The sequence below is a fragment of the Salmo trutta genome, chromosome 5 (genome assembly GCF_901001165.1).
Source record: "Salmo trutta chromosome 5, fSalTru1.1, whole genome shotgun sequence".
Taxonomy (NCBI): Eukaryota; Metazoa; Chordata; class Actinopteri; order Salmoniformes; family Salmonidae; genus Salmo; species Salmo trutta.
The window spans coordinates 3,762,082-3,789,581 of NC_042961.1; the positions used below are offsets into that span (position 1 = coordinate 3,762,082).

At 44.3% G+C, this 27,500-nt stretch overlaps 1 protein-coding gene across 1 annotated transcript in view; it reads right to left on the reverse strand.

The window, feature by feature from the left end:
* The window catches only part of LOC115193525 (probable lysosomal cobalamin transporter), a 199,906-nt gene that overhangs the window by 86,976 nt on the left and 85,430 nt on the right, over positions 1 to 27,500 (reverse strand). Inside the window, exons 8-10 of the mRNA XM_029752229.1 lie at positions 11,773 to 11,898; positions 9,556 to 9,624; positions 7,784 to 7,867 (exon numbers count right to left, since the gene is read on the reverse strand). Of these exons, the coding sequence (XP_029608089.1) occupies positions 7,784 to 7,867; positions 9,556 to 9,624; positions 11,773 to 11,898 (279 nt within the window). The remainder of the gene's footprint in view (positions 1 to 7,783; positions 7,868 to 9,555; positions 9,625 to 11,772; positions 11,899 to 27,500) is intronic.

The window sequence follows — 27,500 nt, forward strand, 5'->3', positions numbered from 1 at the left end:
CATTGTGTTCCTCTTTACATAGTGTTCTATTGGTGTGATGTCACATCTTCCAGGGAACGTTAGCTGCCAGGCAACACAATGTTAGTTACAGGAAGGTAGGCCAACAAATGACATTATTTAAGTAGGTTTATAAAGACAATATATGTATAGATAGTTTATAGTTTATAGTTTTTAGTTTAAGTTTATACATCTGTAACAAACAGTGATTGTTATTTTGAATCCTGCAAAATAGCGAGCTTGTGTTACCGAATAGAGTAGGCATAAATGCTGAATTGTGCGCCATGGAACAAAGACATCTCCGCTATCTAGACTGAGGCTGTATTGAGGCTATATATCTGAGCATGGACTGGGGCCATCTATTAAACGTTAATGATCACTGCAACAGCCCCACACATGCAGATACAGCAGACTACCTGGAGCAAGGACAAGTGGTTACTGCTCTACATTCACCTCTACAGACAGACAGACAGCCTGGGTGGCTGAATAATACATCCTGGTGCATTTAGCTGGCTTCCTGTGTGGTGTTCATCTCATAATGGCACATTCTGATACACCAAGATGATACCAAGAAGCTCTGTTTCTGTCCAAGATCACCCACCGACCTCATACAGACAGGCACAGTATGGACATGCTGATGGGCAGACATGAGTGGGTGTGAAGGTAAATGTTATTGTCTGAGGTGAAGTTACATGGTTATCAGCTAGGCTAATTAACTAATTATCAACCAATTAGTGAATTAGGCCTCATTAAAGTCTCTCTAGGTTCATCAGGGAAGCAGATGACAGTAAATACAGTCAAAATGCAATACAATAACATCCATCAAGATGAATGAATCAGATTGAGTTTACTAGGGTCACTCACAAACACGCCTGTCTGTCAATCATCCAAATGTATTTATGAAGCCATTTTAACACCAGTACTGGTTACGTAATGCTTTATAATGGCCTAGAACCCACAACGAGCAAGCAGCAGCAGACTGACAGACCGACTGACAGACAGAAAGGTTGCAGAAAAGTACTGCTGTGACCGACACACAGACAGACACTAAGGCATTAAAGCAACCATAGGAGAAGCGAGTGCAGGGCTCTACGCTGGCCTTTTTAACAAGGAGCACGTGTGTGCCTATATTGAAAAATGGAAGCGCACACAAATACATTTAGGAGCACAATAAAAAATATTTGAGGTAATAAAGCTAGAATCCTTCATTTTTCTAGGCACACTGGTGCTCCTAAATAAAATGTCCTGGTTGCACAGCAACATATTTAAGAGCATATGCAAGTAAAATGGTCGCACTGAAGAGACCTGGTGTGTGAGAGAAACAGAGACATACCGGTAGGTAACTCTGCTCTGGAATGATCCCTGCCTGGCACTTGGTGCTCCCAAAGAACAAGAAGTAGCAGATTGAGAGACAGACAGAAAATAGACAGACAGGTCACAAGAAAAGGTCCTTGATCCCATTGCAGTCACATTTCACCGCATTGATGTGATCAAACACGTCTGGTGTAATATAATCTAACACGCCTGGTGTAATATAATCTAACACGTCTGGTGTAATATAATCTAACACGCCTGGTGTAATATAATCTAACACGCCTGGTGTAATATAATCTAACACGTCTGGTGTAATATAATCTAACACGTCTGGTGTAATATAATCTAACACGTCTGGTGTAATATAATCTAACACATCTGGTGTAATATAATCTAACACGTCTGGTGTAATATAATCTAACACGTCTGGTGTAATATAATCTAACACGCCTGGTGTAATATAATCTAACACGCCTGGTGTAATATAATCTAACACGTCTGGTGTAATATAATCTAACACGTCTGGTGTAATATAATCTAACACGTCTGGTGTAATATAATCTAACACGTCTGGTGTAATATTGTAATATAATCTAACACGTCTGGTGTAATATAATCTAACACATCTGGTGTAATATAATCTAACACGCCTGGTGTAATATAATCTAACACGTCTGGTGTAATATAATCTAACACGCCTGGTGTAATATAATCTAACACATCTGGTGTAATATAATCTAACACGCCTGGTGTAATATAATCAAACACATCTGGTGTAATATAATCTAACACGTCTGGTGTAATATAATCTAACACGCCTGGTGTAATATAATCTAACACGTCTGGTGTAATATAATCTAACACATCTGGTGTAATATAATCTAACACGCCTGGTGTAATATAATCTAACACGCCTGGTGTAATATAATCTAACACATCTGGTGTAATATAATCTAACACGCCTGGTGTAATATAATCTAACACGTCTGGTGTAATATAATCTAACACGCCTGGTGTAATATAATCTAACACACCTGGTGTAATATAATCTAACACGCCTGGTGTAATATAATCTAACACGTCTGGTGTAATATAATCTAACACGCCTGGTGTAATATAATCTAACACGTCTGGTGTAATATAATCTAACACGTCTGGTGTAATATAATCTAACACGCCTGGTGTAATATAATCTAACACGTCTGGTGTAATATAATCTAACACATCTGGTGTAATATAATCTAACACGTCTGGTGTAATATAATCTAACACGTCTGGTGTAATATAATCTAACACGTCTGGTGTAATATAATCTAACACGTCTGGTGTAATATAATCTAACACGCCTGGTGTAATATAATCTAACACGTCTGGTGTAATATAATCTAACACGTCTGGTGTAATATAATCTAACACGCCTGGTGTAATATAATCTAACACGCCTGGTGTAATATAATCTAACACACCTGGTGTAATATAATCTAACACGTCTGGTGTAATATAATCTAACACACCTGGTGTAATATAATCTAACACGTCTGGTGTAATATAATCTAACACGTCTGGTGTAATATAATCTAACACATCTGGTGAAATATAATCTAACACGTCTGGTGAAATATAATCTAACACGTCTGGTGAAATATAATCTAACACGTCTGGTGTAATATAATCTAACACGCCTGGTGTAATATAATCTAACACGTCTGGTGTAATATAATCTAACACGTCTGGTGTAATATAATCTAACACGTCTGGTGTAATATAATCTAACACGCCTGGTGTAATATAATCTAACACGTCTGGTGTAATATAATCTAACACGTCTGGTGTAATATAATCTAACACGTCTGGTGTAAAATAATCTAACACGTCTGGTGTAATATAATCTAACACGTCTGGTGTAAAATAATCTAACACGTCTGGTGAAATATAATCTAACACGCCTGGTGTAATATAATCTAACACGTCTGGTGTAATATAATCTAACACGCCTGGTGTAATATAATCTAACACGCCTGGTGTAATATAATCTAACACGCCTGGTGTAATATAATCTAACACGCCTGGTGTAATATAATCTAACACGCCTGGTGTAATATAATCTAACACGCCTGGTGTAATATAATCTAACACGCCTGGTGTAATATAATCGAACACGTCTGGTGTAATATAATCTAACACGCCTGGTGTAATATAATCTAACACGCCTGGTGTAATATAATCTAACACGCCTGGTGTAATATAATCGAACACGTCTGGTGTAATATAATCTAACACGCCTGGTGTAATATAATCTAACACGCCTGGTGTAATATAATCTAACACGCCTGGTGTAATATAATCTAACACGCCTGGTGTAATATAATCTAACACGCCTGGTGTAATATAATCTAACACGCCTGGTGTAATATAATCTAACACGTTTTGTGATCAACACACAGCCAATCAGACACCAACACATGACAGCAGTGGAAACAGAACAGCCAGAAGACTGGTAGGTACTGTAGCTCTGCACATGACAGCAGTGGAAACAGATCAGACAGAAGACTGGTAGGTACTGTAGCTCTGCACATGACAGCAGTGGAAACAGAACAGCCAGAAGACTGGTAGGTACTGTAGCTCTGCACATGACAGCAGTGGAAACAGAACAGACAGAAGACTGGTAGGTACTGTAGCTTTGCACATGACAGCAGTGGAAACAGATCAGACAGAAGACTGGTAGGTACTGTAGCTCTGCACATGACAGCAGTGGAAACAGATCAGACAGAAGACTGGTAGGTACTGTAGCTCTGCACATGACAGCAGTGGAAACAGAACAGCCAGAAGACTGGTAGGTACTGTAGCTCTGCTCTTGGGCTCCCTGCTCATCGTTCCTGCCTGGTGCCTGGGCATACAGTAGATATATCTGCCATCTCATTACTGTGTAGATGTGAGTTTGGGGAGTGTCATTAGGACTGCCCCCCCTCGGTTAAAGACACACTGTTACAGAAGCTAGCCGGCTGCTTTAACGTTTCATTAGAGCTGGTGAATAAACAGTGGGCCTGTGGAGATGTAAACTGGGAGACGATGAACGGTGGGGAGGATTGTGACACGTGAACCAAGAGAGGGAAGTTGGAAGGCTTTCTATTCTATTCCATTTTATTATCTTCCATTCTACTCTGTCCTCAAAATGGAAACTATTAGAGAATGAATGGTGGGGAGGAGGAGTCTAACACATGAAGCATTGTGAAGACAGGTGGGTTGGAAGCATTAGAACAGTCAGGGGGCAACAGGGGAACTGCAGTGGGGTCGCCCCCAAAACAATGTAGAATAAGATACGGCTTTTTAGAAAGATCATTTGACTGAGTAAATTCATTTATTGGTTTTGTTTTCATTTTGATAAGAGATGAAAATGTAATGAATTGAAGGTTATTCGTTGCTGTAAAAATCAACATTTGTGTAATTAGATTTGGGGTGGGGTGGCGATAAATTCTGAAAAAGTTTGAGATACAATATAATACTTTGCGTTCTATGTTTTATTATTTGGTTTAAACATAGAAATTCAATGAGTATAATATAATATGTTACTGTATTTCTATGGTTCGGAAGGCTTTCCATGCGGTTCGAAAATTGTCTCAAACATTTAGGCAAGAGAAAAGTCCAAAGAAAATAATATTGAACTGATCTGTTAGACTGGTGAACACAGCCTGGTGAACACAGCCTGGTGAACACAGCCTGGTGAACACAGCCTGGTGAACACAGCCTGGTGAACACAGCCTGGTGAACACAGCCTGGTGAACACAGCCGGGTGAACACACCGGGTGAACACAGCCGGGTGAACACAGCCGGGTGAACACAGCCGGGTGAACACAGCCGGGTGAACACAGCAATTTTGACTTTATCTAGAATGAATCCCATAGCTAGCATATGGCTGGCTATCTTTCATTTGGACAGGTGTACATGTTTGTTGAAGTGTTGGATGTTCGGTAGTGACACGTCTTAAAAATACATGAAGATTGACCACCTTGCTCCCTCATTTTCTCCAGAATGCTTGCAGACAGACTACTCACCATGTGGCCATAGTGTGGAGAGGGTGCAATCCCATCAAAAGGTGGACAGCATTTTTTTGCGAAAGATGTTTAAAAATAAACAAAACTAATAAATAGATCAGCATTGTTAAATGTATTGATAGAACGACTCAAGATGTTGTAACGATATAATAGTGTTAAAAAAACATCTAAAATCATGAATTGCTTATTTTTCAAACCAGGTTTACGAGTCAGGGTTTGGGACAGCCACCTCTCAACAGAAATCAGTGTATAAACAATGCAGTTTAATTATATTAATGTAACGATACAGTGGGGGGAAAAAGTATTTGATCCCCTGCTGATTTTGTACGTTTGCCCACTTACAAAGAAATGATCAGTCTTTAATTTTAATGGTAGGTTTATATGAACAGTGAGAGACAGAATAACAACAAAAAAAAAATTATAAATTGATTTGCATTTTAATGAGGGAAATAAGTATTTGACCCCTCTGCAAAACATGACTTACTACTTGGTGGCAAAACCCTTGTTGGCAATCACAGAGGTCAGACGTTTCTTGTAGTTGGCCACCAGGTTTGCACAAATCTCAGGAGGGATTTTGTCCCACTCCTCTTTGCAGATCTTCTCCAAGTCATTAAGGTTTCGAGGCTGACGTTTGGCAACTCGAACCTTCAGCTCCCTCCACAGATTTTCTATGGGATTAAGGTCTGGAGACTGGCTAGGCCACTCCAGGACCTTAATGTGCTTCTTCTTGAGCCACTCCTTTGTTGCCTTGGCCGTGTGTTTTGGGTCATTGTCATGCTGGAATACCCATCCACGACCATTTTCAATGCCCTGGCTGAGGGAAGGAGATTCTAACCCAAAATTTGACAGTTCATGGCCCCGTCAAATGATGTGGTGAAGTTGTCCTGTCCCCTTAGCAGAAAAACACCCCAAAGCATAATGTTTCCACCTCCATGTTTGACGGTGGGGATGATGTTCTTGGGGTTATAGGCAGCATTCCTCCTCCTCCAAACACGGCGAGTTGAGTTGATGCCAAAGAGCTCCAGGTCTCATCTGACCACAACACTTTCACCAGTTGTCCTCTGAATCATTCAGATGTTCATTGGCAAACTTCAGACGGGCATGTATATGTATTCTTGAGCAGGGGGACCTTGCGGGCGCTGCAGGATTTCAGTCCTTCACGGCGTAGTGTGTTACCAATTGTTTTCTTGGTGACGATGGTCCCAGCTGCCTTGAGATCATTGACAAGATCCTCCTGTGTAGTTCTGGGCTGAACCCTCACCGTTCTCATGATCATTGCAAAACCACGAGGTGAGATCTTGCATGGAGCCCCAGGCCGAGGGATATTGACAGTTCTTTTGTGTTTCTTCCATTTGCGAATAATCGCACCAAATGTTGTCACCTTCCCACCACGCTGCTTGGCGATGGTCTTGTAGCCCATTCCAGCCTTGTGTAGGTCTACAATCTTGTCACTGACATCCTTGGAGAGCTCTTTGGTCTTGGCCATGGTGGAGAGTTTGGAATCCGATTGATTGATTGATTGCTTCTGTGGACAGGTGTCTTTTATACAGGTAACAAGCTGAGATTAGGAGCACTCCCTTTAAGAGTGTGCTCCTAATCTCAGCTCATTACCTGTATAAAAGATACCTGGGAGCCAGAAATCTTTTTGATTGAGAGGGGGTCAAATACTTATTTCCCTCATTAAAATGCAAATCAATTTATAACATTTTTAAGATGCGTTTTTTTTATTTTTGTTATTCTGTCTCTCACTGTTCAAATAAACCTACCATTAAAATTATAGACTGATAATTTCTTTGTCAGTGGGCAAACATACAAAATCAGCAGGGGATCAAATACTTTTTTCCCCCACTGTATATTTGTTATTGCCTCAGATTTAATTAGACCATATACTGACGTAAATTCATTTCCTAGTTTTTTTAGGGGTGGTACTGCAATTTGCACCACTTCTGTAGAAAATACCTACATAGGGAATAGGGAACCATTTGGGATGCACTTTAGATGATGTGTTGACTCATAATCAGTGTCTCTTCCTAGTTACTGTATGGACCAGATGACATGATGATCATAGTCCTTCATCACTGTCAGCCGGACTGCTGTGTGTGTGTGTGTGTGTGTCTCTTCCTAGTTACTGTATGGACCAGATGACATGATGAGCATAGTCCTTCATCACTGTCAGCCGGACTGCTGTGTGTGTGTGTGTGTGTCCAGCCGGTAAAGAGAGATGACAGTGTTACATTATCAGCACACTTATGGAATATTGATTGTTCAATATCTCTTTAATCTCTGATGTAACACGTAACACCGTATTGGAACCGGTTGAAACTGGAAAATCCATTTAACTTCTCAAAGTGAAAAGTTAAATGACAGCCCAGCTTCTGGTTAGATGGGGACCTGAAAGTGTGTGCGTGTGTGTGTCTCACCTTGAGTGGTCTGAGAGCAGATCCAACCTTGGTGCAGCAGTGACTCTCTGCTATCTCCAGGTGCCTGCCTCTCCTCTGGAGCACCTAAAGGACCTCAATGAAAACAACCCTCAATGTCCTGTTGTTCCCTAAAGAACCAGTTAAGCCCTGAGAGAAATGGGCCTTGTCTGTGCCAGAACGGACTTTGTTCCATCCTCAGTGTTATTACTTATGCATCTTGTCTTGGATGTCTGTTTTTTTAACTGTTATATAAACAAATTGAAACAGAGAGAGATGCTTATAAACAGGGCAAGCTGACCGGGGACAATAGTTTGGTTAAACAGTACAAATACAACCTACGCAGATGGATCAAGATGGTGAAACCCAAGTATAGGGACGAAGTAGAGGAGCAATTCAGCGGGTCGGACACAAGGCGTACGAGACAGGGGCTCCTAAAGGTCACGGGGTATAAAAAGAAATCCAGCCACATTAAGGTGACCAAGGCCACCCTACCGGAGGAGCTGAACACCGTTTTCAGCACAATGACCCTGTGCTGCCAAGGAGAGCCCCCGAGGACAACGTGGTCTACACTGGTCTACACTGAGGACCTATGGAAGTCATTTGAACGTGTTAACCCTCGCAAGACTGCCGGCCACTATCATCCCTGTTCCAAGAAAGGAAAAGTAACTCAACTGAATGACTATCGACCAATGGCACTCACTTCCGTCATTCTGAAGTGCTTCCAGAGGCTAGTCAAGGATCAGATCAACTCCTCCTTCCCCAACACACTGGACCGTCTCCAGTTCACCTTCCGCCCTGACAGATCCATGGACCACGCAATCTCCACTGCACATTACCCTTTTCTCCCCCCACCACCTCAACGGTCACTTACCTGCTGCTCCCCCTAGGGACACCCCCCCCACCCCCACCCCAACGGCATTAATCACCGTTGCAGTTGTTAATATGCATATTATAGATACTTTTTTTTCTAATGCATTTGTATAGTTTTTATTTGACTTGGTCCCCCCACCTCCTCTATGGTCATAGTCTTTACTCTGCCTGCACCCAGATGGACATGTATTCATCATCCCTGCTACAGTTCTGAATTTACACTGCTATTTCTATTATATTTAGGACCATTTTCATGATTTTATTTCACTTAGTCCTGCATGTTGTAGCTCGGAGCCTAAGATTTCTACTGTACCCTGCAATCACACCTGTAACCCTGAACATGTGACTATTAAACACTCTGAATCTGAACAACAATCACACCTGTAACCCTGAACATGTGACTATTAAACACTCTGAATATGAACAGCAATCACACCTGTAACCCTGAACATGTGACTATTAAACACTCTGAATATGAACAACAATCCCACCTGTAACCCTGAACATGTGACTATTAAACACTCTGAATATGAACAACAATCCCACCTGTAACCCTGAACATGTGACTATTAAACACTCTGAATCTGAACAACAATCCCACCTGTAACCCTGAACATGTGACTATTAAACACTGAATCAGAACAACAATCCCACCTGTAACCCTGAACATGTGACTATTAAACACGCTGAATCTGAACAACAATCACACCTGTAACCCTGAACATGTGACTATTAAACACTCTGAATCTGAACAACAATCACACCTGTAACCCTGAACATGTGACTATTAAACACTGAATCTGAACAACAATCCCACCTGTAACCCTGAACATGTGACTATTAAACACTCTGAATCTGAACATGTGACTATTAAACACTCTGAATCAGAACAACAATCCCACCTGTAGCTTGTCCTCAAACTCCTGGAGGTTACGACGGTCCCGCGACGACAGAGGACGCCCGTCCTCACACTGGAGACAAACACACAAACAGACAAAGAGGAGGCATGAGAGGACTGCAGGTGTTCTACAGTTTCAACAGTCTGAAGGTATGAGAGGACTGCAGGTGTTCTACAGTTTAAACAGTCTGAAGGCATGAGAGGACTGCAGGTGTTCTACAGTTTCAACAGTCTGAAGGTATGAGAGGACTGCAGGTGTTCTACAGTTTCAACAGTCTGAAGGTATGAGAGGACTGCAGGTGTTCTACAGTTTCAACAGTCTGAAGGTATGAGAGGACTGCAGGTGTTCTACAGTTTCAACAGTCTGAAGGTATGAGAGGACTGCAGGTGTTCTACAGTTTCAACAGTCTGAAGGTATGAGAGGACTGCAGGTGTTCTACAGTTTCAACAGTCTGAAGGCATGAGAGGACTGCAGGTGTTCTACAGTTTCAACAGTCTGAAGGTATGAGAGGACTGCAGGTGCTCTACAGTTTCAACAGTCTGAAGGTATGAGAGGACTGCAGGTGTTCTACAGTTTCAACAGTCTGAAGGTATGAGAGGACTGCAGGTGTTCTACAGTTTCAACAGTCTGAAGGTATGAGAGGACTGCAGGTGCTCTACAGTTTCAACAGTCTGAAGGTATGAGAGGACTGCAGGTGTTCTACAGTTTCAACAGTCTGAAGGTATGAGAGGACTGCAGGTGTTCTACAGTTTCAACAGTCTGAAGGTATGAGAGGACTGCAGGTGTTCTACAGTTTCAACAGTCTGAAGGTATGAGAGGACTGCAGGTGTTCTACAGTTTCAACAGTCTGAAGGTATGAGAGGACTGCAGATGTTCTACAGTTTCAACAGTCTGAAGGTATGAGAGGACTGCAGGTGTTCTACAGTTTCAACAGTCTGAAGGTATGAGAGGACTGCAGGTGTTCTACAGTTTCAACAGTCTGAAGGCATGAGAGGACTGCAGGTGTTCTACAGTTTCAACAGTCTGAAGGTATGAGAGGACTGCAGGTGTTCTACAGTTTCAACAGTCTGAAGGTATGAGAGGACTGCAGGTGTTCTACAGTTTCAACAGTCTGAAGGCATGAGAGGACTGCAGGTGTTCTACAGTTTCAACAGTCTGAAGGTATGAGAGGACTGCAGGTGTTCTACAGTTTCAACAGTCTGAAGGTATGAGAGGACTGCAGGTGTTCTACAGTTTCAACAGTCTGAAGGTATGAGAGGACTGCAGGCGTTCTACAGTTTCAACAGTCTGAAGGTATGAGAGGACTGCAGGTGTTCTACAGTTTCAACAGTCTGAAGGTATGAGAGGACTGCAGGTGTTCTACAGTTTCAACAGTCTGAAGGTATGAGAGGACTGCAGGTGTTCTACAGTTTCAACAGTCTGAAGGCATGAGAGGACTGCAGGTGTTCTACAGTTTCAACAGTCTGAAGGTATGAGAGGACTGCAGATGTTCTACAGTTTCAACAGTCTGAAGGTATGAGAGGACTGCAGGTGCTCTACAGTTTCAACAGTCTGAAGGCATGAGAGGACTGCAGGTGTTCTACAGTTTCAACAGTCTGAAGGTATGAGAGGACTGCAGGTGTTCTACAGTTTCAACAGTCTGAAGGTATGAGAGGACTGCAGGTGTTCTACAGTTTCAACAGTCTGAAGGTATGAGAGGACTGCAGGTGTTCTACAGATTCAACAGTCTGAAGGTATGAGAGGACTGCAGATGTTCTACAGTTTCAACAGTCTGACTCTGGAAGGAAGGGGTGTTGATAGGGGAGTGAGGAGACGCCCCTCTGTTTTTTAACACCCTTTGTCACATGTTATAATTATGCAAGCTCAGTAAAGCTCAATCAAGCTTAAATAGAGCATTTGAAATTATTTACAATAGTATTTGAACCCAGGTGTGGCTGCATGCCACCAGCTCACATCAGCTCTGTGGCATCACCTACAACACAGACCAATGGCAGACTGGCTTTTAGTCATCAACCTCCACATTCCTCCACATTCCTCCACATTCCTCCACATTCCTCCACATTCCTTACAAATTCCTTACAGCCAGAGGTCATAACCAATTCCATCCCATCCTTTAATTCCATCCCATCCTTATTTAACCCCCCGCCAAAACAACAACATTTTCACCACAACAGATATGCAGCTGTAGGGTTTTCAGCGTTGGTGATAACTGAGACCCACCTTGGCTTTGATCTTTTCCATCTGGTTTTCAACCTCTTCAATATCTTCAGTGTTCTCCAGACGCTCGTACACGACACTGCGTGTTCCTTTAATCAGGTTCAACGGCAGCACTGACATACCATACGCCTGTAGAGAATGAATAAAAACACACGTTTCAATAACAGTACTGGTTCAACAGCAGCACTGACATACCATACGCCTGTAGAGAATGAATAAAAACACACGTTTCAATAACAGTACTGGATCAACAGCAGCACTGACATACTATCAGTGGTGTAAAGTACTTAAGTAAAAATACTTTACAATACTACTTTAGTCGTTTTCTGGGGTATCTGTACTTAACTTAACTATTTATATTTTTGACAACTTTTAATTTTACTTCACTACATTCCTAAAGAAAATAACGTACTTTTTACTCCTTACATTTTCCCTGACACCCAAAAGTACAAGTTACATTTAGAATGCTTAGCAGGACAGTAACATGGTGCAATTCACACACTAAACAGAGAACATCCCTGGTCATCCCTACTGAGGACTCACTAAACACAAATGCTTTGTTTGAAAATGATGTCTGAGTGTTGAAGTGTGCCCCTGGCTATCCGTACATTAAAAAAAATCTAGAAAATCGTGCTGTCTGGTTCGCTTAATATAAGGAATTTGAAATTATTTATACTTTTACTTTTGATACTTAAGTATATTTTAGCGATTACATTTACTTTTCATACTTAAGTACATTTAAAACAAAATACTTTTAGACTTTTACTCAAGTAGTATTTTACTGGGTGACTTTCACTTTTACTTGAGTCATTTTCTTTTAAGGTACCTTTACTTTTACTAAGTATGACAATTTGGTACTTTTTCAACCACTGCAAACCATACGCCTGTAGAGAATGAATAAAAACTGATGTTTCAATACCATATAACTACAGTGACATTCCATACACCTGTTAAAGAGCCAATCAGCAGTTGAAACAATCACAAAGCCCCCGTGTCCCGAACGACACTCCATTAGGTATAGTGCACTACTTTTGACCAGGGCCCACAGGGGTGCACTATGTAGGGAATAGGGTGCCATTTGGGACGCAGACATGAAACAGACCGTTTCAATCCCATTATTACAGTGGTGTCAAGGCCCTTTAATGTAACGTTAATGTCTGTGAATCTGTAGCACGTGAACACACCTACCCCCTACTACCCACACTCCATGACGCATGAATGGACAGAGTGGAGATGTATAGGGAGCAATAACACAGACACACACAGCTATATCACAGCTGTACCCCTCCGGCTCCATGTCATTCTTTAAATGGTGCAATTCGCAATTGTGCTGCACGCGGCTTATGTGTGAATCTGCAGCCAGCAACCATTTTGTGTGTAGAGAAATGACATGTAGGCTTCTGTCTCTCTCTCTCATTCTATGCAGCTCGGGACGATATTTACAGCCTAACAGCGCCCCCCAGTGACAGCACTGAGGAGAGGAACGCTCCAGCATTCACAGAGACAATTAATAAACTAATAGAAATACAAACAAAGGACGTTGGGGGAATAGCTTTTTAAAAACAGCAAATCAGCTGTTATTTGAATAAGGACTGTTGCAACACATCAATAGACTAATTCCTCTTGCTTAAATAAAGAGAGAAAAAGACAGGAAAGAAAGAAGAGCAGAAAGAGAGGAAAGAGAGGAAAGGAGAGGAGAGGAAAGGAGAGGAGAGGAAAGGAGAGGAGAGGTAAGGAGAGGAAAGGAGAGGAAAGGAAAGGAGAGGAAAGGAGGAGAGGAAAGGAGGAGAGGAGAGGAAAGGAGAGGAAAGAGGAAAGGAGAGGAGAGGAAAGGAGAGGTAAGGAGAGGTAAGGAGAGGAAAGGAAAGGAGAGGAAAGGAGGAGAGGAAAGGAGGAGAGGAGAGGAAAGAGGAAAGGAGAGAAATGAGAGAAAAGGGGAAAGGAGAGAAAACAGGGGAAAGGAGAGAAAACAGGGGAAAGGAGAGGAAACAGGGGAAAGGAGAGAAAACAGGGGAAAGGAGAGGAAACAGGGGAAAGGAGAGGAAACAGGGGAAAGGAGAGGAAACAGGGGAAAGGAGAGAAAACAGGGGAAAGGAGAGAAAACAGGTGAAAGGAGAGGAAACAGGGGAAAGGAGAGGAAACAGGGGAAAGGAGAGGAAACAGGGAAAGGAGAGGAAACAGGGGAAAGGAGAGAAAACAGGGGAAAGGAGAGGAAACAGGGGAAAGGAGAGGAAACAGGGGAAAGGAGAGAAAACAGGGGAAAGGAGGGAAAACAGGGGAAAGGAGAGAAAACAGGGGAAAGGAGAGGAAACAGGGGAAAGGAGAGGAAACAGGGGAAAGGAGAGGAAACAGGGGAAAGGAGAGAAAACAGGGGAAAGGAGAGAAAACAGGGGAAAGGAGAGAAAACAGGGGAAAGGAGAGGAAACAGGGGAAAGGAGAGGAAACAGGGGAAAGGAGAGAAAACAGGGGAAAGGAGAGGAAACAGGGGAAAGGAGAGGAAACAGGGGAAAGGACTCAGGGTGCTCAGTAGCACATCCCATTCAGAGTGTTGCGGGGGCAGAGGTGGGGTGAGGCACCTGGCAGGCACAATACAGCTTGAACAACATCAACAATGAGAGGCGAGGGCAGTCTCTCTCTCCAATACCCTGCTCAGCGGCCAATCAATACATGTTGAGAATAAATGAAGGGCATGCCAAACACATACACACACACACACTCAAGTACTGCGTGTAAACACCAACCTGGGCGCTGCCATTTTACCAGCTATTTCATAATAAAACAAAAGAGCGTTTTGTGAGATTACACCTTCACCCCGCCAAGAGAGGCTGACCTCCTCCTCTCTCCATTGAAGGTTTCAATCCGAGGCTGAAAAGGGAAATACTGGATCACTCTGAGGTCCTTTTTCCCCGAAAAAAATACTATTTTACTGGCTGGTGAGTGTTAGGTGACATTAGAGGGAGAGAGCAGGAGAGCATCAGGGGATGAAGGCATGAGGCAGGGCCAGACCTATTATTAGTCCTAGCTTCTGCGGTGGATGGATCTCTGCTAGGGGCTGTGTAGCACCTCCTGCAATGAATCACGGGGCCTCTTAAGGCTGGAGCATGTCCCGAATACCAAGCAGCTCGCTCATAAAAGAAGAACCTGTCCCCCTGTTCACATCCCTAGGAGTGTGTGTGTGTGTGTGTGTGTGTGTGTGTGTGTGTGTGTGTGTGTGTGTGTGTGTGAGAGAGAGAGAGAGAGAGAGAAGCACATCCCTTCTTCTCCGATGTGCTGCCTCCTTAACATGAGAAAAATACAAACCCAAAGCGACCGACCGACACAGGTGCCTTGACTCTTTTCCTCTCCAGCCCAGAGCTGTAACCCTCTGACATGAGTCACAAGTACTAGAGGGGGTGGAGTTAAACCCATTGGAAAAACACATGACAAATAACAGTAGAAAATACAGAGAGACTTTTAGCATAGAAGTGTCTGTAGATATTGAGAGAGTGTAATCATTGGCTGGAATCTTAAAGAGAGCTATCTGATTGAGGGAGGGAGTGCTATTGAGAAGGGACCGGACCCCAGGCACAAGACACCTCTTTGTCCCCTTCTCTGGTCTCTGTTAGGGCGGGGGGGGGGCTCTCTTAGGGGAGGAGCGGGATGGGGGGGTCTCTCTTAGGGGAGGAGCGGGGGGGTCTCTCTTAGGGGAGGAGCGGGGGGGTCTCTCTTAGGGGAGGAGCGGGGGGGTCTCTCTTAGGAGAGGAGAGGGTAGGTCTCTGTTAGGAGAGGAGGGGTCTCTCTTCGGAGAGAGGAAGGGGGGGTCTCTCTTAGGTCTCTGTTAGGAGAGGGTGGGTCTCTGTTAGGGGGTCTCTGATAAGAGAGGAGAGGGGGGGTCTCTCTTCAGAAAGGAGAGGGGGGTCTCTGTTAGGAGAGGAGGGGGGGGTCTCTCTTCGGAAAGGAGAGGAGAGGGGGGTCTCTGTTAGGAGAGGAGAGGGAGGTCTCTCTTCAGAGAGGAGGGGGGGTCTCTCTTTGGAGAGGAGAGAGTAGGTCTCTGATAAGAGAGGAGGGGGGGTCTCTGATAAGAGAGGAGAGGGGGGTCTCTGTTAGGAGAGGAGGGGGGGTCTCTCTTCGGAAAGGAGAGGAGAGGGGGGTCTCTGTTAGGAGAGGAGATGGGGGGGTCTCTCTTAGGAGAGGAGGGTCTCTCTAAGCAGCCCATGGATTTATTTGACCCCCCAAGTTTTTTGAGCAAAAAATAATAATTATTGGACATACACTAAAAACACCAAGAAATCAGCTAATGATTTTAATTGAAGAAATCTGTTCCCCAGTATTTCCAAGCATAATAGAGAGACACATGGGATGGTATGCAAATGTAAGCATGGTTTGAAATTGTTATATTTTAGTGAAACATATTTGTTTGGGTTTCTCGCTGTCCATTTGCCAGCTTACAAATAACTAGTAATTATGCTGCGGACCCCGGACCGTCCGCTCCAGAAACAAATCGTCCGAGGCTCAATCTAGTTGATGATCCCTGCGGTACAATACAGTTAGGAATATTAAAATAAAAAGTTTAAAAGTGACAACCTCCCTGGATGTGTCCCAGAGGGCATCCTTCCCCTATATAGTACACTAATGTTGACCACAGCCCTAAATGACCTGGTCAAAAGTAGTTGACTTTATAGGCAATAGGACACCATTTGGGGTGTACCCTCCCTCTCTAATTCACCCAGAGGCCCTGGTCTATCCCAGGTCAATTTACTGGCCTCTGATTAGATCCAAAGAAATGAATCTCCTCACCTGTTCTTTCCCCCATCAGCATCTTAACGCCGGCGAGTTAAGAGCGAGGGAAGGATGGAAGGAGGGGAGAGGAGGAGAGAGGAGGCCATAAGTCACTGTGCTAGCCAGGCTTTTAAATCAAGCCAGAGAGGACTTCAGTGATCAGACACATGAGACTGCTGATTTTCAGACACCATTAGACCTGTAGGGTGAAGTTTCCCCCAGAGGATGACCTGGCACTTTCCCCACTAGTGGTTCAGGTTAGGAGTGGGGGACATTAAACTGATCCTTGATCTGTATCTACAGGAAACTTCACCCCTGCTTGAGTCAATCCACTTGAGGCTGAGGATGTCCTAATATGGCCACCGTACAGGACTAGGTGAGGCCCACAGGAGGTTGGTGGCACCTTAATTGGGGAGGACAGGCACGTGGTAATTGCTGGAGTGGAATTAGTGGAATGATATCAAATACATCAAAACACATGGTATGATGTCATTCCATTGACTCCGTTCCAGCCATTATTATAAGCCGTCCTCCCCTCAGCAGCCTCCGCTGGTGACGGCCCTCGTCTACTCTGATATGCAACTACCTCAGTCGAACACAGAGTCGGGTAGTCTGGGACTGTGATATACAGCCATATGCATATGGAAATATAATAGACGCATTAAAAAGTCACTGTGCCGATCATTTTCATTGTAATGTCATCTGAAAGGTGAAATGGAACCCTAAGGCGTATTAAACGAGCACTGATTCACAGAGTGAGTGGTTCGATAAACGGCGAAGCATTTTCATGGAATTTCCAAACAATCTGTCAGAGAAATAAATTAATTTAGGAGAGATAGATACATTTTGGAGTGGTTCAGGTTGAAATGAAATGTAACCTATGAACTATTTTTATGGATTTGGACCTACACCCACAGAATCCAAGTCAAATATTATGAAACAAGCAACGTAACAGGAGCGTGTGGGTTGTTTACAAGAACTAGGTGTCAGATTGTGTGTGGTATGTCACTGTGAAGGTAGCAGCAGCATAATACCAGTGTATGTCACTGTGAAGGTAGCAGCAGCATAATACCAGTGGTATGTCACTGTGAAGTTAGCAGCAGCATAATACCAGTGGTATGTCACTGTGAAGGTAGCAGCAGCATAATACCAGTGGTATGTCACTGTGTAGGTAGCAGCAGCATAATACCAGTGGTATGTCACTGTGAAGGTAGCAGCAGCATAATACCAGTGGTATGTCACTGTGTAGGTAGCAGCGACATAATAACAGTGGTATGTCACTGTGTAGGTAGCAGCATCAACATAATACCAGTGGTATGTCACTGTGAAGGTAGCAGCAACATAATACCAGTGGTATGTCACTGCGAAGGTAGCAGCAACATAATACCAGTGGTATGTCACTGTGTAGGTAGCAGCAACATAATACCAGTGGTATGTCACTGTGAAGGTAGCAGCAACATAATACCAGTGGTATGTCACTGTGAAGGTAGCAGCAACATAATACCAGTGGTATGTCACTGTGAAGATAGCAGCAGCATAATACCAGTGGTATGTCACTGTGTAGGTAGCAGCAGCATAATACCAGTGGTATGTCACTGTGAAGGTAGCAGCAGCATAATACCAGTGGTATGTCACTGTGAAGGTAGCAGCAGCATAATACCAGTGGTATGTCACTGTGTAGGTAGCAGCAGCATAATACCAGTGGTATGTCACTGTGAAGGTAGCAGCAGCATAATACCAGTGGTATGTCACTGTGTAGGTAGCAGCGACATAATAACAGTGGTATGTCACTGTGTAGGTAGCAGCATCAACATAATACCAGTGGTATGTCACTGTGAAGGTAGCAGCAACATAATACCAGTGGTATGTCACTGCGAAGGTAGCAGCAACATAATACCAGTGGTATGTCACTGTGTAGGTAGCAGCAACATAATACCAGTGGTATGTCACTGTGAAGGTAGCAGCAACATAATACCAGTGGTATGTCACTGTGAAGGTAGCAGCAACATAATACCAGTGGTATGTCACTGTGAAGTTAGCAGCAACATAATACCAGTGGTATGTCACTGTGAAGATAGCAGCAACATAATACCAGTGGTATGTCACTGTGTAGGTAGCAGCGACATAATACCAGTGGTATGTCACTGTGTAGGTAGCAGCAACATAATACCAGTGGTATGTCACTGTGAAGGTAGCAGCAGCATAATACCAGTGGTATGTCACTGTGAAGGTAGCAGCAGCATAATACCAGTGGTATGTCACTGTGAAGGTAGCAGCAACATAATACCATTGTACTAAGGTGAGAGGCAGACTCACTCAGACTACGTCCCAAATGGGACCCTATTTCCTACATACACAGTGTATGGGCCCTGGTCAAACGTAGCGCATTATATAGGGAAATAGGAATAGAACATTGATGGTTTTGATTATCATGGTTATAAGACTATACTAATGCCATCACCATCCTTTTCAATGGTTTGATACAGTGTGAGATGTGTTTTTATCAGACATGAAAAGTCTGCATCCTTCATGTCATTCACAAGCTAGATAGACAGACAGTAAAGTACCATAACTTGTTGAAGTGCTAAAGTACAGCGAGGGCATAAACACAGGTCTAATGATGATGTCATCAGGATTGATTGACCGTAGGCTTTGCTTAGCTGAGAACATGCAGTGTGACTTACACTAGCTGAGGTCATGGTTGTACATGTGTCTGTGATGTCAACAGCTACTATGTCCAGGTACAGAACAGAACAGCGAGGCTAGTGATCTAGGATCAGGTACAGAACAGAAAAGAGAGGCTAGTGATCTGGAATGAGGTACAGAACAGAACAGAGAGGCTAGTGATCTAGGATCAGGTACAGAACAGAGAGGCTAGTGATCTAGGATCAGGTACAGAACAGAACAGAGAGGCTAGTGATCTGGGATCAGGTACAGAACAGAGAGGCTAGTGATCTAGGATCAGGTACAGAACAAAGAGGCTAGTGATCTGGGATCAGGTATAGAACAGAGAGGCTAGTGATCTAGGATCAGGTACAGAACAGAACAGAGAGGCTAGTGATCTGGGATCAGGCACAGAACAGAGAGGCTAGTGATCTGGGATCAGGTACAGAACAGAGAGGCTAGTGATCTAGGATCAGGTACAGAACAGAGAGGCTAGTGATCTAGGATCAGGTACAGAACAGAGAGGCTAGTGACCTAGGATCAGGTACAGAACAGAACAGAGAGGCTAGTGATCTGGGATCAGGTACAGAACAGAACAGAAAGGCTAGTGATCTAGGATCAGGTACAGAACAGAACAGAGGCTAGTGATCTAGGATCAGGTACAGAACAGAAGAGGCTAGTGATCTAGGATCAGGTACAGAACAGAACAGAGAGGCTCGTGATCTGGGATCAGGTACAGAACAGAGAGGCTAGTGATCTGGGATCAGGTACAGAACAGAACAGAGGCTAGTGATCTAGGATCAGGTACAGAACAGAACAGAGAGGCTAGTGATCGAGGATCAGGTACAGAACAGAACAGAGAGGCTAGTGATCTGGGATCAGGTACAGAACAGAACAGAGAGGCTAGTGATCTGGGATCAGGTACAGAACAGAACAGAGAGGCTAGTGATCTGGGATCAGGTACAGAACAGAACAGAGAGGCTAGTGATCTGGGATCAGGTACAGAACAGAACAGAGAGGCTAGTGATCGAGGATCAGGTACAGAACAGAAAAGAGAGGCTAGTGATCTGGAATGAGGTACAGAACAGAACAGAGAGGCTAGTGATCTAGGATCAGGTACAGAACAGAGAGGCTAGTGATCTAGGATCAGGTACAGAACAGAACAGAGAGGCTAGTGATCTGGGATCAGGTACAGAACAGAGAGGCTAGTGATCTAGGATCAGGTACAGAACAAAGAGGCTAGTGATCTGGGATCAGGTACAGAACAGAACAGAGAGGCTAGTGATCTAGGATCAGGTACAGAACAGAACAGAGAGGCTAGTGATCTGGGATCAGGTACAGAACAGAACAGAGAGGCTAGTGACCTAGGATCAGGTACAGAACAGAACAGAGAGGCTAGTGATCTGGGATCAGGTACAGAATACGTTCTCTGGCCTCTAACAGTAACCAGATGGCCCTGGTTAGATCCACATAATAGATCCATATAACATTCTGCATCTGCTGTGGTCAAATATTAATTCGCTCACGCCTCAGAAAGTGTTGTGTTGGCCGAAAAACACTGTTGTGCAGGTTACAACTTGCTTACTCTTGAATTTAGTTAAAGTGTATTCACCAGTCTGGGACTGGGCTGTAGCAGAGAGAGAGAGAGAGAGAGAGAGAGAGAGAGCTGCTCTGTAAGGGAGTTACATAGCACAGTTTATATACACCCTGGGCTGTAGCAGAGAGAGAGAGAGAGCTGCTCTGTAAGGGAGTTACATAGCACAGTTTATATACACCCTGGGCTGTGGCAGAGAGAGAGAGCAGACCAGCAGTGTTAGGGAGTTACATAGCACAGTTTATATACACCCTGGGCTGTAGCAGAGAGAGAGAGAGCTGCTCTGTAAGGGACTTACATAGCACAGTTTATATACACCCTGGGCTGTAGCAGAGAGAGAGCAGACCAGCAGTGTTAGGGAGTTACATAGCACAGTTTATATACACCCTGGGCTGTAGCAGAGAGAGAGAGAGCAGACCAGCAGTGTTAGGGAGTTACATAGCACAGTTTATATACACCCTGGGCTGTAGCAGAGAGAGAGCAGACCAGCAGTGTTAGGGAGTTACATAGCACAGTTTATATACACCCTGGGCTGTAGCAGAGAGAGAGAGCAGACCAGCAGTGTTAGGGAGTTACATAGCACAGTTTATATACACCCTGGGCTGTAGCAGAGAGAGAGAGAGACCAGCAGTGTTAGGGAGTTACATAGCACAGTTTATATACACCCTGGGCTGTAGCAGAGAGAGAGAGCAGACCAGCAGTGTTAGGGAGTTACATAGCACAGTTTATATACACCCTGGGCTGTAGCAGAGAGAGAGAGAGACCAGCAGTGTTAGGGAGTTACATAGCACAGTTTATATACACCCTGGGCTGTAGCAGAGAGAGAGAGCAGACCAGCAGTGTTAGGGAGTTACATAGCACAGTTTATATACACCCTGGGCTGTAGCAGAGAGAGAGAGCAGACCAGCAGTGTTAGGGAGTTACATAGCACAGTTTATATACACCCTGGGCTGTAGCAGAGAGAGAGAGAGACCAGCAGTGTTAGGGAGTTACATAGCACAGTTTATATACACCCTGGGCTGTAGCAGAGAGAGAGAGCAGACCAGCAGTGTTAGGGAGTTACATAGCACAGTTTATATACACCCTGGGCTGTAGCAGAGAGAGAGAGAGACCAGCAGTGTTAGGGAGTTACATAGCACAGTTTATATACACCCTGGGCTGTAGCAGAGAGAGAGAGAGAGCAGACCAGCAGTGTTAGGGAGTTACATAGCACAGTTTATATACACCCTGGGCTGTAGCAGAGAGAGAGAGCAGACCAGCAGTGTTAGGGAGTTACATAGCACAGTTTATATACACCCTGGGCTGTAGCAGAGAGAGAGAGCAGACCAGCAGTGTTAGGGAGTTACATAGCACAGTTTATATACACCCTGGGCTGTAGCAGAGAGAGAGAGAGACCAGCAGTGTTAGGGAGTTACAGAGCACAGTTTATATACAACCTGGGCTGTAGCAGAGAGAGAGAGAGCAGACCAGCAGTGTTAGGGAGTTACATAGCACAGTTTATATACACCCTGGGCTGTAGCAGAGAGAGAGAGCAGACCAGCAGTGTTAGGGAGTTACATAGCACAGTTTATATACACCCTGGGCTGTAGCAGGGGAGAGAGAGAGACCAGCAGTGTTAGGGAGTTACAGAGCACAGTTTATATACAACCTGGGCAGGGCCCGTTGTTCGAATTAAGGGGGAGTGGCCACCTCGGCACTGACACTAGTGATAAATAAACCCTGCAGAGTCATGGAGGATACGGGACCTGTCACTTAGGTTCCATTAGGTTAATCATGCAGAATAATAACACACAGCTGCAGCGATAAATCACATGGACCCTGTAGAAACACAGAGAGCCTGTGGTGAGGACTGGAGGCTGGGCTGGAGTGGGAGAGAGGACTCCAGTATGGAGAGACCAGGGTGGGAGGAGGGAGAGAGGACTACAGTATGGAGAGACCAGGGTGAGAGGAGAGAGGACTCCAGTATGGAGAGACCAGGGTGAGAGGAGAGGGAGAGAGGACTCCAGTATGGAGAGACCAGGGTGGGAGGAGGGAGAGAGGACTACAGTATGGAGAGACCAGGGTGGGAGGAGGGAGAGAGGACTACAGTATGGAGAGACCAGGGTGAGAGGAGAGAGAGAGGACTCCAGTATGGAGAGACCAGGGTGAGAGGAGAGAGGACTACAGTATGGAGAGACCAGGGTGGGAGGAGGGAGAGAGGACTCCAGTATGGAGAGACCAGGGTGAGAGGAGAGAGGACTCCAGTATGGAGAGACCAGGGTGGGAGGAGAGAGGACTCCAGTATGGAGAGACCAGGGTGGGAGGAGAGAGGACTATAGTATGGAGAGACCAGGGTGAGAGGAGAGAGGACTCCAGTATGGAGAGACCAGGGTGAGAGGAGAGAGGACTCCAGTATGGAGAGACCAGGGTGAGAGGAGAGAAGACTCCAGTATGGAGAGACCAGGGTGAGAGGAGAGAGGACTCCAGTATGGAGAGACCAGGGTGAGAGGAGAGAGGACTCCAGTATGGAGAGACCAGGGTGAGAGGAGAGGGAGAGAGGACTACAGTATGGAGAGACCAGGGTGAGAGGAGAGAGAGAGAGGACTCCAGTATGGAGAGACCAGGGTGAGAGGAGAGAGGACTCCAGTATGGAGAGACCAGGGTGGGAGGAGAGGGAGAGAGCACTCCAGTATGGAGAGACCAGGGTGGGAGGAGAGAGGACTCCAGTATGGAGAGACCAGGGTGAGAGGAGAGAGGACTACAGTATGGAGAGACCAGGGTGAGAGGAGAGAGGACTCCAGTATGGAGAGACCAGGGTGAGAGGAGAGAGGACTCCAGTATGGAGAGACCAGGGTGGGAGTAGAGAGGACTACAGTATGGAGAGACCAGGGTGAGAGGAGAGAGGACTCCAGTATGGAGAGACCAGGGTGAGAGGAGAGAGGACTCCAGTATGGAGAGACCAGGGTGGGAAGAGAGAGGACTCCAGTATGGAGAGACCAGGGTGAGAGGAGAGAGAGGACTCCAGTATGGAGAGACCAGGGTGAGAGGAGAGAGGACTCCAGTATGGAGAGACCAGGGTGAGAGGAGAGAGGACTACAGTATGGAGAGACCAGGGTGAGAGGAGAGAGGACTACAGTATGGAGAGACCAGGGTGGGAAGTGAGAGGACTCCAGTATGGAGAGACCAGGGTGAGAGGAGAGAGGACTCCAGTATGGAGAGACCAGGGTGAGAGGAGAGAGGACTCCAGTATGGAGAGACCAGGGTGAGAGGAGAGAGGACTCCAGTATGGAGAGACCAGGGTGAGAGGAGAGAGGACTCCAGTATGGAGAGACCAGGGTGAGAGGAGAGTAGGGGATTCTGCAGCATTCTCTCCCTATGAACAGAGGAGAGAGTGAACAGAAGATAAAAGGGTGTGAGAGAGAGAGAGCAATATATATATATATATATATATATATATATATATATATATATATATATATAGAGATAGAGAATGAAAGAGAGAACTCCCAGCCTCTGATTTGTCTCCCACAAGGAAGCCTATTTGTGTGATTGACTCAGCATCACAACACAGCACATCAAAACACAAAGCTTGTTGGGAGACTTGATTTCCTGCAGGCCTCTCTCCCCAAGGCTCTTTAACAACATGGGGTCACAACCCAGCAAAGCTGGAAAGACCAGCAACGTCTGCATCCCAAATGGCACCCTATTCCCTATATGACTTAGGGCACTATTTTAGGCTCTGGTCAAAAGTAGTGCACTAAATAGGGAATGAGGTGCCATTTGGAACGCAGGCAACATCTCTATCCTCCAGAAGCTCCCGTGTGGTGCAGTGGTCTAAGGCACTGCATTTCAGTGCTAGAGGCGTCACTACAGACCCTGGTTTGATTCCAGGCTGTATCACAACCGGCCGTGATTGGGAGTCCCATAGGGCTGCGCACAATTGCCTCAGCGTCGTCCGGGTTAGGGTTTGGTCGGGGTAGGCCGTCATTGTAAATAAGAATTAGTTCTTAACTGACTAATAGTTAAATAAAGGTTAAATAAAAATAAAAAATGGCCAGTGTAATTATCCGCTCTTTAAAGAAGGACAGTAAGAAAGCAAAGTGAAGCAGAGAGAACAGAACAGTGGGGTTAAATCCCTGCTGAGCAGGATCATACATCTTTAAAGAGAGATAGGCTCTTTAGAAACTCAATCTATGTGACTGTGTATTGTTTATACAAAGAGGCCTGGACTGCTTTCAATGGGGGACGACATGTCATTACTTGAAGAACAGCATTAAAGGCATTATTTATATTTATTTATATATGTGTGTGTGTGTGTGTGTGTGTGTGTGTGTGTAGCAATGCGCATCCCACCTGAGGATCTGTCTATTTCCTGTGTTTGAGGGGTGCAAAATCCACTTGTCACTTAAATCTCGCTGGATTGATTGCTTTCCTTTTACTCCTGCGACTCTTTCATACTCGTGTCTGTCGTTTTTTCCCGTTAACGTTGCGACCGTGGAAATGTTTGTAATGACCTGTCAAACACACCTAGTAATGGCTGTAATGGGCTCAACGGGATACATCGTCTTTCTGTTGATTCTATAAGAACGCTCATGCTTCCTCTTGGGATTTAACGCACCCTCTGACACTTACTGAACATCACAAGAAAGAGAACTGAACTTTATTTTGATGTCTTCATTTTTTGAAAAAAGTGAATTGAAAAAGTTATAATTTAATACAGTTGGAATGATTACTAGTTCGATGCGCTGAAATGAAAGAAACTTCCAAAAATGAAGACTGGGATGATAGTGATATTATATCTGATCTCACATACAATTTGAAGTATGTTTAGATAGGTGTAATAGCCAAGCGTTTTGATTTTAAATCCCATGGGTATCTTCCTTGACATACTTGTTTAATAATGCCTGAGAACGTGACAACAGTAATTAATGAGGCAGTCTAGACAGCGCAGGTCAGCGTAGGTAGAGTAGACAGAGCTGTTGTTTGGTGGTTGCAGCCTAGCTCCACCCCTTGATGTTCAATTATTAATATATGCAAATACACCTGGTGCATTTATGCAAATATGACACACATAACTGTCTTTAATTTAACATTTTTGTGGTGGAAAATCCAGATACAATAAGAAAATATATTAGTGCATTCTAAGAAAAAAAATGTGACATTTGACAATAAATTGAATACCTGAAATCCCACCAAAATCCATGAACTTCATTCATTATTTAGCCAAATCAGAAGTTTACATTCACTCAATTAGTATTTGGTAGCATTGCCTTTAAATTGTTTAACTTGGGTCAAACAATTCAGGTAGCCTTCCACAAGCTTCCCACAATAAACTGGGTGCATTTTTCCCATTCCTCCTGACAGAGCTGGTGTAACTGAGTCAGGTTTGTGGGCTTCCTTGCTCGCACACGCTTTTTCAGTTCTACCCAAACATTTTCTACAGGATTTGAGGTCAGGGCTTTGTGATGGCCACTCCAATACCTTGACTTTGTTGTCCTTAAGCAATTTTGCCTCTACTTTGGAAGTATGCTTGGGGTCATTGTCCATTTGGAAGATCCATTTGTGACCAAGCATGAACTTCCTGACAGATGTCTTGAGATGTTGCTTCAATATATCCACGTAATTTTCCATCCTCATGATGCCATCTATTTTGTGAAGTGCACCAGTCCCTCCTGCAGCAAAGCACCCCCACAACATGATGCTGCCACCCCCGTGCTTCACAGTTGGGATGGTGTTCTTCAGCTTGCAAGCATTCCGCTTTTTCCTCCAAACATAACGATGGTCATTACGGCCAAACAGTTCTATTTTTTTTCATCAGACCAGAGGACATTTCTCCAAAAAGTATGATCTTTGTCCCCATGTTGCAAACCGTAGTCTGGCTTTTTTATGGCGGTTTTGGAGCAGTGGCTTCTTCCTTGCTGAGCGACCTTTCAGGTTATGTCGATATAGGACTCGTTTTACTGTGGATATAGATACTTTTGTACCCGTTTCCTCCAGCATCTTCACAAGATCCTTTGTTGTTGTTCTGGGATTGAATTGCACTTTTTGCACCAAAGCACGTTCATCTTTAGGAGACAGAACGCGTCTCCTTCCTGAGCGGTATGACGGCTGTGTGGTCCCATGGTGTTTATACTTGCATACTATTGTTTGTACAGATGAATGTGGTACCTTCAGGTGTTTGGAAATTGCTCCCAAGGGTGAACCAGACTTGTGGAGGTCTGCAATTTTTTGTCTGAGGTCTTGGCTGATTTCTTTTGATTTTCCCATGATGTCACGCAAAGAGGCACTGAGTTTGAAGGTAGGCCTTGAAATACATCCACAGGTAGACCTCCAATTACATTTACATTTTAGTCATTTAGCAGACGCTCTTATCCAGAGCGACTTACAGTAGTGAATGCATACATTTCATACAATCTCATACATTTTTTTTTTCTGTGCTGGCCCCCCGTGGGAATCGAACCCACAACCCTGGCATTACAAACACCATGCTCTACCAACTGAGCTACAGGGAATCATGTCAATTAGCCTATCAGAAGCTTCTAAAGCCATGACATCATTTTCCAAGATGTTAAAGGCACAGTCAACTTAGTGTATGTAAACTTCTGACCCACTGGAATTGTGATACAGTGAATTATAAGTGGAATAATCTGTCTGTAAACAATTGTCGGAAAAATGACTTGTGTCATGCACAAAGTAGATGTCCTAACCGACTTGCCAAAACTATAGTTTGTTAACA